At 41.8% G+C, this 15,794-nt stretch overlaps 1 protein-coding gene across 1 annotated transcript in view; it reads left to right on the top strand.

The window, feature by feature from the left end:
- cubn (cubilin (intrinsic factor-cobalamin receptor)) overlaps positions 1–6,416 on the top strand; it is a 52,866-nt gene extending 46,450 nt beyond the window's left edge. The window contains exons 59-66 of the mRNA XM_038972663.1: positions 1,251–1,456; positions 1,599–1,764; positions 3,559–3,764; positions 4,108–4,249; positions 4,427–4,608; positions 4,893–5,058; positions 5,375–5,610; positions 6,010–6,416. Coding sequence (XP_038828591.1) covers positions 1,251–1,456; positions 1,599–1,764; positions 3,559–3,764; positions 4,108–4,249; positions 4,427–4,608; positions 4,893–5,058; positions 5,375–5,610; positions 6,010–6,117 — 1,412 coding nt within the window. The 3' untranslated portion in view covers positions 6,118–6,416. The remainder of the gene's footprint in view (positions 1–1,250; positions 1,457–1,598; positions 1,765–3,558; positions 3,765–4,107; positions 4,250–4,426; positions 4,609–4,892; positions 5,059–5,374; positions 5,611–6,009) is intronic.
- Positions 6,417–15,794: the final 9,378 nt, after the last annotated feature.

Below are 15,794 nucleotides of genomic sequence, written 5' to 3'. Positions count from 1 at the left end.
ACACCTGGCATCTCTATTGGTCTATTAAAAAACAGTGGATGGTGTTACATTTTTCTTATCTAAGTGTCCCAGACACTATATGGGCTATTTGAAAACAACAGACTGTATCTATATAAAAGATGGTTACATATCTTACATTGTCCTATACTTATTCAGGCCTCAAGCTACTGTCGACGTTAAGTTAACATAGTTTGTTTTACACTCACTCTAGAGAAGTGAGAGGCCAGGATTGTTGTTCTACTCTCTCCAATATTAACCCACATGTCTTAAATCGCTGTGTGGGGTGTGGGGGGCTGTACATTCCCAATGACTGCCCCGCTGCGCATAAACAGCCTTTTGTCCATCCGATGGGCAGGGGGCCAGCCAGCCATATTAGTGTACTCAGACCAGGACAAAAGAGAGAGAGAGAGGGGCATTATGCATGCATCAAGCTAGTGAATACAGGGCGTGAATGTGAGAATGTTTTTTTTTTAATCTCTTTTGCCATTTATTTTAATGCATTTAATCTAGTTGATTAGTGTTTGATAGTCTAGATTCAAATGTCTCTGTAAAGTATAGAGAGGGTTGATTTGTGTTTGATAGTCTACTGTAGATACAAAAGGCTCTATAAAGTATAGAGAGGGCTGAGAAAGAATCCAAGATTCCATCATTGTCATAGAAGAGAGCCATGGTGAATCACCCCACTCTGTGTTACACTTAAATCAATCTCCAGCTGTGGTTGCCCCTGTTTCCCATGGAGCAGAAGGCCCTCCGAGGGATGTGAGCAGCAGAACAGACTGGGCAGAGGGGGAAGATTTATGACGGCGCACACAAACACTCCTCTGTCTCTGGGAATGTTGGGAGTTCTATAGGTTTTAACACATTATGTTCACTGTTCACAGCGTACCCCCTCAGAGCTCAGACATCCAGTCCCTCAGTTAGTTTTGATGCATACAGCGCAGCAACAGCAGGAGGGACAACTGAGTATATGGGGACATGTGATATCTTGATGTGATATTAAATATCACTTGATGGGTGGATACTCAACAAGTACTGTTTTGAATGTGTACCACCCTTGTTTGATCATGTAGGCCTATACATGTGTAATAACAGCCATGCAATCTTCTTTGAGAATTCATGGATATTTAGAGCTATCTGCTGTTCACTTATGGAAGCCTGCATGAGAACTCCCAAAGCCCACGGTATATCATAACTCATGTCTTCCTCTACCCTCTTCCACTTTTCTCTTCCTCCCCTGTCTCTCTCTCCAGGCCCGGCACAAGGTTGTGGGGGTTATCTCTCTACACCTATAGGCATGTTTGGCTCTCCGGACTCTAACGGTGATGGGAACTATGAGTACAATATGGACTGCCTGTGGACTATCACCATGCCCATCAACAAAGTCATTAACCTCACCTTCTCCTCGTTTGAACTGGAGGGAGCGTCTACATCTACCTGCCATTACGACTACGTCAAGGTTAGGAGATCTAGCATTCCTTCTATTCATTTGTTCACTCATTCGTTTATTTGCTCTCTCGTTTGTTCGTTCTTTCACTCATTAATCTGCTCTCTCTCTCTTTCTTTCTTTCTTTCTTCCCCCTTCTACCCTTCACCATCAGATCTTTGACGGAGACAATATGAACTTCCCTCTGGTGGGGACGTACTGTGGACGTGATGTAATCCCGGGACCCTTTGTGTCTGTTAGTAACTTCCTGACTGTACACTTCGTCACTGACAGCTCTATCAGCTACAGGGGCTTCAACGCCACCTACAGGGCACAGGACAGTAAGACACCCTTATGATCTATTCCCTCCCTTTCTTTCTATTAAAGTTCACCTGCCCTGCACTCATTGGCTAATCCATCACACTATTATAAATACAAACATTGAACACATATTTACAGTACCAGTCAAAAGTTTGGACAAACCTACTCATTCCAGGGTTTTTCTTTATTTGTTACTATTTTATCCAATTTAGAATAATAGTGAAGACATCAAAACTATGAAATATCACATATGGAATCATGTCGTAACCAAAAAAGTGTTACATTCTTCCAAGTAGCCACCCTTTGCCTTCATGACAGCTTTGCACACTCTTTGAAAACTCTCAACCAGCTTCATGAGGTGGAATGCATTTCAATTAACAGATATTCCTTGTTAAAAGTTCATTTGTGGAATTTCCTTCCTTCCTTAATGCGTTTGAGCCAATCAGTTGTGTTGTGACAAGTTAGGAGTGGTATACAGAAGATAGCCCTATTTGGTAAAAGACCAAGTACTTATTATGGCAAGAACAGCTCAAATAAGCAAAGAGAAACAACAGTCCATCATTATTTTAAGACATGAAGATCAGTCAGTCTGGAAATTTCAAGAACTTTGAAAGTTTCTTCAAGTGCAGTCACAAAAACTATCAAGCACTATGATGAAACTGTCTCTCATGAGGATCGCCACAGGAAAGGAAGACCCAGAGTTACCTCTGCTGCAGAGGATAAGTTCATTAGAGTTAACTGCACCTCAGATTGCAACCCAAATAAATGCTTCACGGAATTCAAGTAACAGAAACATCTCAACATCAACTGTTCAGAGGAGACTGCGTGAATCTGGCCTTCATTGTTGAATTGCTGCAAAGAAACCACTACTAAAGGTCACCAAAAAGAAGAAGAGAGTTGCTTGGGCCAATCACGGTGGAAATCTGTCCTTTGGTCTGATGTGTCCAAATTTGAGATTTTTGGTTCCAATCGCTGTGTCTTTGTGAGATGCAGAGTAGGTAAACAGATGATCTCTGCATGTGTGGTTCACACCGTGAAGCATGGAGATGTGATGGTGTCGGGGTGCTTTGCTGGTGACACTGTGATTTATTTAGAATTCAAGGCACACTTAACCAGCATGGCTACCACAGCATTCTGCAGCGCTACGCCATCCCTTCTGGTTTGCGCTTAGTGGGACTATCATTTGTTTTTCAACAGGACAATGACCCAAAACACACCTCCAGGCTGTGTAAGGGCTATTTGACCAAGGAGGAGAGTGATGGAGTGCTGCATTAGATGACCTGGCCTCCACAATCACCAACCTCAACCCAATTGAGATGGTTTTGGATGAGTTGGACCGCAGAGTGAAGGAAAAGCAGCCAACAAGTGCTCAGCATATGTGGGAACTCCTTCAAGACTGTTGGAAAAGCATTCCTCATGAAGCTGGTTGAGAGAATGCCAAAAGTGTACAAAGCTTTCATCAAGGCAAAGGGTCGATACTTTGAAGGATCTAAAATATATTTTGATTTGTTTAACACTTGTTTTGGTTACTACATGATTCCATATGTGTTATTCTACAATGTAGACAATAGTAAAAATAAAGAAAAACCCTTGAATGAGTAGGTGTGTCCAAACTTTTGACTGGTACTGTATATTAATTGGCGTGTGGGTATTGCGATTCAAAAGACGTGTGTGTGTGTGTGTGTGTGTGTGTGTGTGTGTGTGTGTGTGTGTGTGTGTGTGTGTGTGTGTGTGTGTGTGTGTGTGTGTGTGTGTGTGTGTGTGTGTGTGTGTGTGTGTGTGTGTGTGTGTGTGTGTGTGTGCGCGTTATCCAGGACTCTGTGGAGGCACTCTGAATGCTACAAATGCGGTCCAGACCATAACATCTCCTATGTACCCCAACGCCTATCCCCCGTTCATCTCGTGTCGCTGGGTCCTGGACGCCCCTCAGGAGAGCGTTAAAGTAGCCGTACAGCAGTTCAACCTGCAGCCCAGCCAGAGCTGTAACACCAACTTCCTGCACATGAGTGACTGGCCTGTGGTGAGACAGGCTAGCCAATTTTTTGTTGTTGCTTTTTTATGTGTCTATTTGTACAGAGTGTTCTTGGGTCACTTGAAAGTCACCTAAAATTAAACGTTGTATTATATACTTACATTTGTAGGATACTACTACTCTAGATGTCAGCTCTTTTAAACTTTTAACCGTAACTGTGACGATAGCCGTAACCGTTACTGTACTGACAGGCATACTTGCACCTCCTTGTGAAGCTGTCATGTCAGGACTGGGAATATTATTTTAGAAAGTCTGTCTTCACTTACTCTGTGAGTCTCCAAAAAAGACTTACTCTAATGCCCTTAATCTTTCTGTATTGTGTGTTTCACAGGGAGACTATGGACAGGCACACAAGTTCTGTGCTGCGGACCACATCCCAGACTTCTACAGCTACGGGAGGACCATGCACATCGTCTTCAAGTCTGACGCCTTCATCACCGGCAACGGAATGAGTCTGACCTATCAGGTGGCAGGTATGGTGATGGCAGACTTCCAACCGTTAAGAGGGAGAGGCTCCCTCTTACCCAATTCTCCTTTTACTAGTGACTTATTTTAAACATCTGTGTTTGTCCCATGTCTTTATCTTTAATGTATTTGTCTGGTGTTTTCTCCCTTGTCTGATTATTCGTCTCTCCTGTGTGTTCCTCCAGGTTGCAGCAGGACCTATGAGCAGGCCTACGGCTACCTGAAGAGCCCCGACTGGCCTAACATGTACCCCCACAATGTTGACTGTACCATCATCCTCATGGCCCCCCAGAACAACTCCATCTCTCTGTTCTTCAACAGCTTCAACCTGGAGTCCCACTCCACCTGTAGTTATGATTACCTAGAGGTGAGGACACAGACAGTCTGAGGACACCCTGGCTCAGTCTGCCACTTTACTTGATGCATGGCCATTTTATACCATACAAGGGCCTGGTTGAAATTCTCTCCTGACAGTCTGTTATAAGTTTGTTTTTTATGCCCATTTTCATATCTTGGAATGTTACATTTTAATGGCATTTGGATGACCACATAAAATATTATTTAGCTGCTTTATGAATTCTGTGTATCCCAGTCAGTCATTCCTTGATGTTGTATGTTTATAAAAGGCAACGTCTCGTCCCTGTTCCTCAGGTCCGGAAGGGCAGTACAGAATCTGCCCCACTGTTAGGAAAGTACTGCGGGTCCACACTTCCCAATCCTATATTCCCGGGCACCAACCAGCTTTACATGCGCTTCAAGAGTGACTTCTCTGGTGCCAAGGACGGCTTTGAGATCACCTGGACCTCTTCTCCAGAGGGTGAGTGATTGAACCCTGTAGGGTGTCCCCATCCTCAAAGACAAGAGAGACACATTCCTAGTCCTAAACCATCTCCTCCTTCTGTAGTTTACCGTATGATGCAACCGAGACAATGGTCAAGATCTATCCATTTGAATGACAAAATAGCTGTTTGGTTTATTAAAAAAGGAGCCTACCAAAAGGTTCTAACAGTGTATCTGTAGTACACAATTGTATAAGGGGATATCAACCGAGAAGTTGCTTGCTTTTATATTGAAGGTGTGTGTCTGTGCAGTATGTGTATTTTCATGTGTGTGTCTGTGTGTTTTCTCCCCAGGTTGTGGAGGGCGGTTATACGGAGACCACGGCTCTGTGACCAGTCCTAACTACCCTGGCACCTATGCCAACGGTACCCACTGTGAGTGGGGCATTAAGGCTCCTAATGGGCGTGTGGTGACTGTCACCTTCGCCCAGATCAGCATTGATGACCCAGGAGACTGCCAGAACAACTACCTGAAGCTGTTTGACGGGAAAGATGCTAGCACTCCTCCTATTGGCCCTTACTGTGGAGCGGTACGTAACATAGGAATTCATATTGGACTTTAGTTTACTTTGTTGATTTGTTTCCATTTTATTGTGGGGAACGTAGGTATCATCGTACTCAACCTCAAATGGTCTTGTTTTGGTGCGATGAACCAATAAACAATTAAGTTCAGAAAATGAACGGTGATTCGCACTAAAAAATAGACCGCTTTTCAGCAGGCAAACAAAAATAATTAACATTTTATTGAGGAACAAAAGAGCATATCAGGATTATGTGGCATTTGTACAATTTATCAATAGCGTTTATTATACAGTTAATATACAGATTATAACATAGAATGAATGATTGTTGTCATATAAGGGCAAGGGTTATGTATGTGGTACCCCGTTATTCTCCTCTAGCCCTCCCTTCTTTCTTGTCGTTCACAGGAGACGAATATCGCTCCGTTCACAGCATCCTCACACCACGTCTACGTCGTGTTCAACGCCCAGTACTCTGTCCTGCCTTCTGGGTTCAGGCTTACATGGAGCAGCTGATAGGACACACACTCACACACTAACCACATGCTTGTTTACAGATTCTCTAATCATGCCAGTGAAACTGGACATCTGCCATGAGATCTTAGCAGACCAATTAAATGTAAATAATGAAAAAGCTCTAAAATTGGACCGTAGAATGTTTGAATCATCTGTTTGTAGATAATTTTCGAAAGAATGGCAAATATGTATTTTATGGAGTTGCAATTGGGTAATAAATGAATGTATTTTTTCATATAAGATCTTTGATGTGCCAGCCGACATAGCAACCTTTTAATAAAAGTTATGTTTTAAACGTATTATGGGGGTATCTATCTTACAGGGCAGCAGTTGTATTGAATTGTAATGTATGTATTACATCAGGAGGCAACTTTATGACCAGACTGACCTTCCACATACACATATTATTAGTGGAATGTATTGAGAAGCAACAGTCGTGCAAAACATGAAACAAGCTCCTTTTTCATTGGTAGGGATCTCTCTTAAAATACTTGCATCTCTTAATCAAAAGATGTTGTTGGTATACACTGAGTGTACAAAACATTAGGGACATTAGGAGCATAGATGAGGATATGATAACCTCAGCTATAAATATGCAGTGACAGTCCGAATATGCATTCTGTAGCGTCTTTGTACTCTTCAATGGCCCGTTGTTGCTACATACACTGAGTGTACAAAATATTAGGAAAAACTTGCTAATATTGAGTTGCCCTCAGAACATCGGGGGAATGGACGCTATAAGGTGTCAAAAGCGTTCCACAGGGATGCTGGCCCATGTTGACTCTAATGCTTCCCACAGTTGTCAAGTTGGCTGGATGTCCTATGGGTGGTGGATCATTCTTGATAAACACAGGAAACTGTTGAGCGTGAAAAACCCATTCTTGATACACTCAAACCGGTGCGCCTGGCACCTACTACCATACCCTGTTCAAAGGCACTTTAATATTTTGTTTCTTGCTCTTTCACCCTCTGAAAGGCACACATACACAATCCATATCTCAAGGCTTAAAAATCCTTCTTTAATCTGTCTCCACCCCATCCACACTGATTTTAGTGGATTTAACAGGTGACATCAATAAGGGATCATAGCTTTCAACTGTGTCCAACTGGTCAGTCTGTCTTGGAAAAACAGGTGTTCATGTTTTGTACACTTCTATGATGTTAATTCAACAGGAACATTTTGGCTGGCTCTTTTCGCTCCCATTTTGTTTCCCCCTAAACACACACATGCATACTCCGCAAACACACACACACCTTCTACACAAGCTCCCTGTCAGTGAGTGTGTCTAATTCCATCAGTTATTGGACTGTCTAATTTGAGTGGAGTTTCAAACCCTCTGGCTCTGCTAGTGCCCCTGGACACGCCTCAACTGACATGACACCTCTGACAGCCCTGATCAAACGGACAGTAAGAGAGAAGGAAAGAGGGGGATAGTAAAGAGAGATAGGAGAGAGGGGGGGGGGGGTAGCAGAGGGTAGCAGAGAGCAAGAAAGAGGGGGCAATGAGAGGCTGAGAGAGAAAGTAGAGAGGGAGGGAGGGAGGGAGGGAGGAGAGGGAAAAGGAGAGAGATGGATAGCGGAGAGGGAGAGAGACAGATTGATAGCAGGGAGAGAGGGATCAGAGTAAATGCTGTCAGAACCAGACTTACACAGACAGTGCTAATATTGTTCTGACAGCTCTTGGCTATGGGAGGAAAGGATCAGGAAGGCTAGTGCTCTCAGGGGAGTAAGAATGGTCTGAGGGACTTAAGCGGTATTATTCTGCAGGAACCAATAAAGGGACATCAGAAATGCAGAGTATCTCACTTAGCGTGTTCGGGTGAAGCCTCCCACAGCAGCTCTACAGACAAAAGCCCAGGTAAACATTTACATTTTAGTCATTCAAGACACTCTTATCCAGAGCGACTTACAATCAAACAATCACATGTATTCGTAATGCCCTTTTTACATCAGCAGATGTCACAAAGTGTTTATACAGAAACCCAGCCTAAAACACCAAACAGCAAGCGTTGCAGTTATAGTCACCAACACAAAGCCTGACGGCGCCATCCCCACCAGGACAATGCCATCCAGGTTAGCATCCATGGTGTCCAGTCCGGGAACCACAGGATGGAGGGGGTCTACGCCAAGGCAGAGGTTGATCTTGCCCCCCACATAGCGCTTCATACTGATCAGGTAGTCTTTGCAACACAGCATGAGGCCTCACTCTCCGATCAGCTGCTTGTTCTGGTTGTAGGCAACAGTAAATGCCATGATTAGAGAGTGAGAGAGATTGGGGAAGTGTGAGGTGCCCTCTTACACTCAATAACTTGTTGTTTCACCTGTAGCTACAATGATTGCAGCAAAGCATCCCCAAACCATCACACCACCACCACCGTGCTTGACAATTTGTATGAGGTTCTTACTGTGCAATGCAGTGTTTGATTAATGCCAGACATAACGGGACCCATGTCGTCCAAAAAGTTCCACATTTGACTCTGTCCATAGAACATTCTTCCAGTAGTCTTGACAATCATCCAGGTGCTTTCAGGTGCTTTTTCGCAAATTTGAGTCGACTTTTTGGATGGCATGGGTCCTGTTATGTCTGGCCAAAACCAAGCGCTGCATTCCGCAGTAAGAACATCGTATTAACGGTCAAGCACGGTGGTGGTAGTGTGATGGTGTGGGATGCTTTGCTGCCTCAGGACCAGGAAGACTTTCCATTGAAGGAACCATGAATTCCACTCTGTATCAGAGAATTCTTCAGGAGGATGTCAGGCTATCCGTCTGTGAGCTGAAGCTGAATCGCAGCTGCGTCATGCAGCAAGACAATGATCCAAAACACACTATAAAGTCTACATCAGACTGGCTGAAAAGCAACACATTTCATGTTTTGGAAGTCCAGACCTAAACCTGATTTGAGATGTTGTGGCAGGACCTGAAACGAGCAGTTCATGCTCGAACCCCCACAAATGTTGCTGATTGGGTATTGGGTATTGGGACCCCAGTGATGACTCCCCTCAACCTAGCATAAGCACCATGGACACAGCTTTTAACCTTCTACCCATTAAGCTTTTCCATTTGCAACCAGGCTTCCATTGCTGAGTCTGAGTACCACAAAATATTAGCATTCTACCATTTCTAATGAACCAGGCTAGATTGACTTCACCTATCTCTTTCTCTACGGCATTGGTTAATCGTATAGTGTGTAAATGAGGCCCTGTGGTCTCATCAAACACCATCACAACTTTCCACTCTGACACATTATTACCCTTGCTTCTTACCTTGGCCCTCTCCATGCTTTCTTTAATAGACGGTCCACTGCTTTCAGTATCATGATCTCTTTTCTTTCTATGTCTTTTCACTACAGACCATTCAGATCCTTGACCCTCATCCTCCTGCTCCATATCAAATCCAAATCTCTTCATTCAAAGACTCAATCATGGACACTCTTACTGACAGTTGTGGCTGCTTTGCGTGATGTATTGTTGTCTCTACCTTCTTGCCCTTTGTGCTGTTGTCTGTGCCCAGTAATGTTGCTACCATGTTGTTGTCATGTTGTGTTGCTACCATTCTGTGTTGTCATGTGTTGCTGCCTTGCTATATTGTTGTCTTAGGTCTCTCTTTATGTAGTGTTGTGTTCTCTCTTGTCGTGATGTGTGTTTTGTCCTATATTATATGTTATTTTTTATATATTTTTATTTTTAATCCCAGCCCCTGTCCCCGTAGGTCTTTTGCCTTTTGATAGGCCATCATTGTAAATAAGAATTTGTTCTTAATTAACTGACTTGCCTAGTTAAATAAAGGTTAAATAAAATAAATAAAAAATTATAAAATAAAAAATGATCAGAACTGTTTCCCGTATTGATCACATTCCAGCACAGCTGCTGCTTCTCGAACGTTTTCTCCATTTCCTCCACTTCGTCCGCACTACTCGCTGACATTTCCAACCATCCTCCATGCGTTCCTGCAAATCACATCCACTGAGGTATACAGTAATAAGAACTAGAGACTGCCTCCAAGATGGCCGACCATCGTTTTTAACGTAATCTATGTACGGCAAGTTCGCATACTCTGTTTCGTGAGGTATAACGCGATCCCGGTTCCCGGGGACATGACCAGATAGAAAATCAAATATGGCTGACATTGTGTATTTTAGATTTTTGATTTAGATTTGATTTATTAGGATCCCCATTAGCTGACACAAATGGCTAGTCTTACTGGGGTCCGACATACAGTACCAGTCAAAAGTTTGGACATACCTACTAATTCAAGGGCTTTTCTTTATTTTAACTATTTTCTACATTGTAGAATAATAGTGAGGACATCACAACAATTACATAACACATATGGAATCATGTAGTAACCAAAAAAGTGTTAAACAAATAAAAATATATTTGAGATTTGAGATTCTTCAAAGTAGCCACCCTTTGCCTTGATGACAGCTTTGCACACTCTTGTCATTCTCTCAACCAGCTTCATGAGGTAGTCACCTGGAATGCATTTCAATTAACAGGTGTGCCTTGTTAAAAGTTCATTTGTGGAATTTCTTTCCTTCTTAATGCGTTTGAGCCAATCAGTTATGTTGTGACAAGGTAGGAGTGGTATACAGAAGATAGCCCTATTTGGTAAAAGACCAAGTCCATATTATGGCAAGAACAGCTCAAATAAGCAAAGAGAAATGACAGTCCATCATTACTTTAAGACATGAAGGTCAGTCAATCTGGAAAATTTCAAGAATTGAAAACATTTCTTCAGGTGCAGTCGCAAAAACCATCAAGCGCTATGATGGAACTAGCTCTCATGAGGACCGCCACAGGAAAGGAAGATCCAGAGTTACCTCTGCTGCAGAGGACGAGTTCAAATAACAGACACATCTCAACATCAAATGTTCAGAGGAGACTGCGTGAATCAGGCATTCATGGTCGAATTCCTGCCAAGAAACCACTACTAAAGGACACCAATAAGAAGAAAAGACTTGCTTGGGCCAAGAAACATGAGCAATGGACATTAGGCCGGTGAAAATCTGTCCTTTGGTCTGATGAGTCCAAATTTGAGATTTTTGGTTCCAACCACCATGTCTTTGTGAGACACAGGTGAACGGATGATCAACACTTTGTTGGTTACTACATGATTCCATATGTGTTATTTAATAGTTTTGATGTCTTCACTATTATTCTATAATGTAGAAAATTGTACAAATTAAGAAAGAATAAAGAAACAAACTTTTGACTGATACTGTATCACAAAAAGACATTACAGACAAAATACTTGTCACGCCCTGACCATAGAGAGCTGTTTATTCTCTATGTTGGTTAGGTCGGGGTGTGATTAAGGGTGGTTTATCTAGGGGAATTATATGTTTATGTTGGCCTGGTATGGTTCCCAATCAGAGGCAGCTGTTTATCGTTGTCTCTGATTGGGGATCATATTTAGGTAGCCATTTCCCCATTGTGCTTTGTGGGATCTTGTCTAGGTATAGTTGCCTGCGAGCACGACGCTGAGCGTCACGTTTTGTTTATTCGCGTTATTGTTTTTGTTCTATAAGCTTATCTTCCAAATAAAAGGATGGAAACATACCACGCTGCATCTTGGTCCAGTTATTATGACGAACGTGGCAATACTTTACAATCTACATACATCTAAAAACATGAACTTGTATTGTGTGTGTGCATCTATCAGTTACACATACATGTCAGTACATACACACAATAAGTAGGTCACATGGGGGAGAGGCGTTGTGTCATGAGGTGTTGCTTTATTTGTTTTTGAACCCAAATTTGCTGTTCACTTGCGCTACATAAGATGGGAGTTCCATGCACTCATAGCTCCGTATAATACTGTACATTTCCTTGAATTTGTTCTGGACCTGGGGACTGTGAAAAGACCTCTGGTGGCATGTTGGTGGGGTAAGTGTGTGTCAGTGCTGTGTGTAAGTTGACTATGCAAACAATTTAGAATGTCCAAAACATTAAGGTTTCTTATAAAAGCAAGAAGTGACGCAGTCAGTCTTTCCTCAACTCATAGCCAAGACAGTCCGACATGCATAGTATTAATATTATCCCTCTGATTACAATGAAGAGCAATACGCGCTGCTCTGTTCTGGGCCAGCTGCAGCTTAACTAGGTCTTTCTTTGCAGCACTTGACCATATGACTTGACAATAATCAAGATAAAATTGGCACTTCCCCTGGCTAGCTGGGGTCATAACCTAAGAGCATGAATATAAAATGTTAATAATATTGTCAGCCTAGCGACAATAATTTGAATAATTCATTGGATGTTTTGTGCACATAGACTAAAGTGTCTTATTAGGAATTTTCTTATTTGATTTCTCAATGGGGCCGTTAATGGAAGTTGTCTCTCTCGGCCGTGATTCAGTTAAATTGCAGTACTGACGCAATACTGTACGTGCAGTCAAAAGCATGCATCCAAACTGGAAACCTGGCCCCTTGATCACATCGGCACCACAGTCTCAAATTTCACGACTCTGTTGAGTTGTCATTAGTTACCACAGCCACAAAGTCAAAATTGGCTACACTGGGTTTCCACTAGATAACACAGTGTCTCAAAGTGGATGTTGATGCTACGCAATCCCAGCCTCGACTACCAATGAGAGCTGGGGATTCTGAGAAATCGTCTTCAAATCTAGAAAACATACTGCTTTCTTGCCAGAGGGGTCTCCAAAAACACGTGTACACACATAGTTACGCATAGCAGGTTTAAAAGGGTTAGGGATTTTGGGGTTAGGGTTAAGGTAGGGTTAAGGGGTAGGGTTAGGGTTTATGGAAAATTTGATTTTTAATGGTAAAACATTTTTACTCCCCAAAAAGTCCTGAATTTCACGAAAATAAAGCTGTGTGTGTGTGTGTGTGTGTGCAGGCATGCATGTGTGTGTGCGTGTGTTGGAGGATCCCTTTTCTTCTGGTTTCAAGGAGTTGACTTGTCTGTAAAGGCAAGGAGGCCATTTCTAGGCATAAGCCACCAATGGCAGGTTTTGGTGAGGGTTTTCACAGGGGTTGGAAGAAACCTGCCTCTGTTTTCCTTGACTTTAGAAAAGTCGCAGTTCATGGGAACTGAACAATTGTAGCAGTGTGTTGGAAAAGAGTATGGTAATGACCTTGGGAAAAGGTAAAGAATAACAACAAGTGTGTGGTGTGCGTGTGTGAGTGCGCGTGTGCGTATGCGTATGCTTGTGTGAGTTCCGTGTGTGTGTGTAGTGCGCATGTGTTTACTCTTAAAACAAGTGATTTATGTCTGATTAGCAAGCTAACTTATCTAATAATAAAGTTGTGTTACCTTGCAATAACTCATACAGCATGCTAATAACTGACATACTTGAGGCTAATATTTCATTATGAGCCTAATACAGACCCACTAACCTTTTTATGAGATTGTGGCCCCACTAGTGTGACACTTGATCTACAAAAGTATGTATTTAAATGGCCATCCTGTGAACAGGGTTTTGGAAGAACACCTCATAAATCAATGAGGAAACTAAACAGGGGTAGTCCCTCATGACAAAGTACTACTGAATTACTACTCATCACTACTACACCAAACCTACTGGCAGAGGTGGAAAAAGTACCCATACTTGAGTAAAAGTAAAAATACCTTAATAGAAAATAACTTAAGTAAAAGTCATCCAGTCAAATTCTACTTGTCTAAAAGTATTTGGTTTAAAATATACTTAAGTATCAAAAGTAAAAGTATAAATAATTTCAAATTCCTTATATTAAACAAACCATTTACTTGTTTTTTAAATTTACGGATAGCCAGGGGCACACTCCAACATTCAGACATCATTTACAAACGAAGCATCTGTGTTTAGTGAGTCCGCCAGATTAGAGGCAGTAGGGAGGACCAAGGATGTTCGGTTGATAAGTGCTTGAATTTGACCATTTTCCTGTCCTGCTAAGCATTCAAAATGTAACGAGTACTTTTGGGTGTCAGGTAAAATGTATGGAGTAAAAAGTACAATATTTTCTTTAGGAATGTAGTGAAGTAAAAGTAGTCAAAGAAATGTATAGTAAAGTACAGATAACCGACAAAACTACTTAACTAGTACTTTAAAGTACTGCCTACTGGTTTTACTACTTGGTATTGAGATGTGTAATAAACCAATAAGGATGTATATAGTAATTTAAGTAGTAATAAGTGATAGATTGGGACATACAGTGCCTTCGGAAAGTATTCAGACCTCTTGACTTTTTCCACATTTTGTTACGTTACAGCCTTATTCTATAATGGATTAAATTAAACAAAAATAATCCGCAATCGACACACAATATCCCATAATGACAAAGCGAAAACAGTTTTTTTTTAATATTCGCAAATGTATTAACATTTAAAACAGAAATACCTTATGGGGTATTAAAACAATTGAATCAATTTTAGAATAAGGCTGTAACGTAACAAAATGTGGAAAAAGTCAAGGGGTCTGAATACTTTCCCAAAGGCCACTGTATGTCTGCTGGTGAACACTACATATTTCCTACTCAAATCAGTGCATCATTCACTACAATACTGAGGAACTATTGAGCGTTTGGGTATCTACTACTTAAAACCTACACAGTCCTAAGCAATTCCTACATATTCACTATTGAATTACTATACAATGCCTACAGGTTACTGCTGTATGCCTACTCAATCCCTATTGAATTACTACTGCCATCTGTGTAGTAAACCAGTAGTGATTTATGAAGTAATTTAAGTAGTAATGGGTGGTAAATAAGGACGAACAGTATGTCTACTGGTGAACACTTCATATTCCCTAATCAAATATATTTGTATCCACTACTTAAAACCTCCACATTCCTAAACAATTCCCCCATGTTCATCAAACAAGAAATAATCTTATACAAACTTAATTGCATTTTTCTTTTTATTAAATTAATTAACATTGATTGCATTTCTTAAATTCCTTAATTACAACACTTTTAATCCATTTGAAGCCTTGTCTTCGTTCAGCTTTGACTAAACTGTCTTCAGATCCTCTTTTTTTGTAGGAGCCACATTTCTCCACCACGTAACCTTTTAGAAAATACAGACAAGAACAAGAGACAACCAATTATAATTTATGCCATTACCAATAATCTGCTAACAGAGGTCACATAAGATAACACAGACAGGGACTCTCGAGTGGCGCAGCGGTCTAAGGCACTGCAAGGCGTTACTACAGACCCGGGTTCATTTCTGGCTGTGCCACAACCGCCCGTGGCCGGGAGTCCCAAAGGACGGCGCACAATTGGCCCAGCGTCGTCCGGGTTAGGGGAGGGTTTGGCCGGTGAGGCTTTACTTGGCTCATTGCGCTCTATTAACTCCTTGTGGCAGGCCGGTTTATATGGACCAACATCGCACATGGGAGCAGCGCGAGCAGCGATGACGTCATCCCGTCATCTAAAAACTTGGCAGACATTGGATGAATAGAAAATGTTAATATCTTCAGCTGTGAGTTATATAAACGGCTAAACAACGACATGAAAGTATTCAAAAAATATAAAGGAAAGTTACATTTACAGATGACCCCAGCATAAGGGCTGTGAAAGACAGAATAATGAATGATTAGAGAAACTACTTCCTTTTTTTGTGTTGGGTCATTGTCCTGTTGCAAATCAAATGATATAATCAGTCTATATATAGAGGCCTCTGTTTTGCTGTTTTGCTGCAGAAATCACCAGCCCCAGCCTACCCTGAAGC

The sequence above is a fragment of the Salvelinus namaycush genome, chromosome 33, assembly GCF_016432855.1.
Source record: "Salvelinus namaycush isolate Seneca chromosome 33, SaNama_1.0, whole genome shotgun sequence".
NCBI lineage: Eukaryota > Metazoa > Chordata > Actinopteri > Salmoniformes > Salmonidae > Salvelinus > Salvelinus namaycush.
The sequence above is the reverse complement of the archived record's forward strand: the minus strand, read 5'-3'. Positions and strand labels throughout refer to the sequence as shown.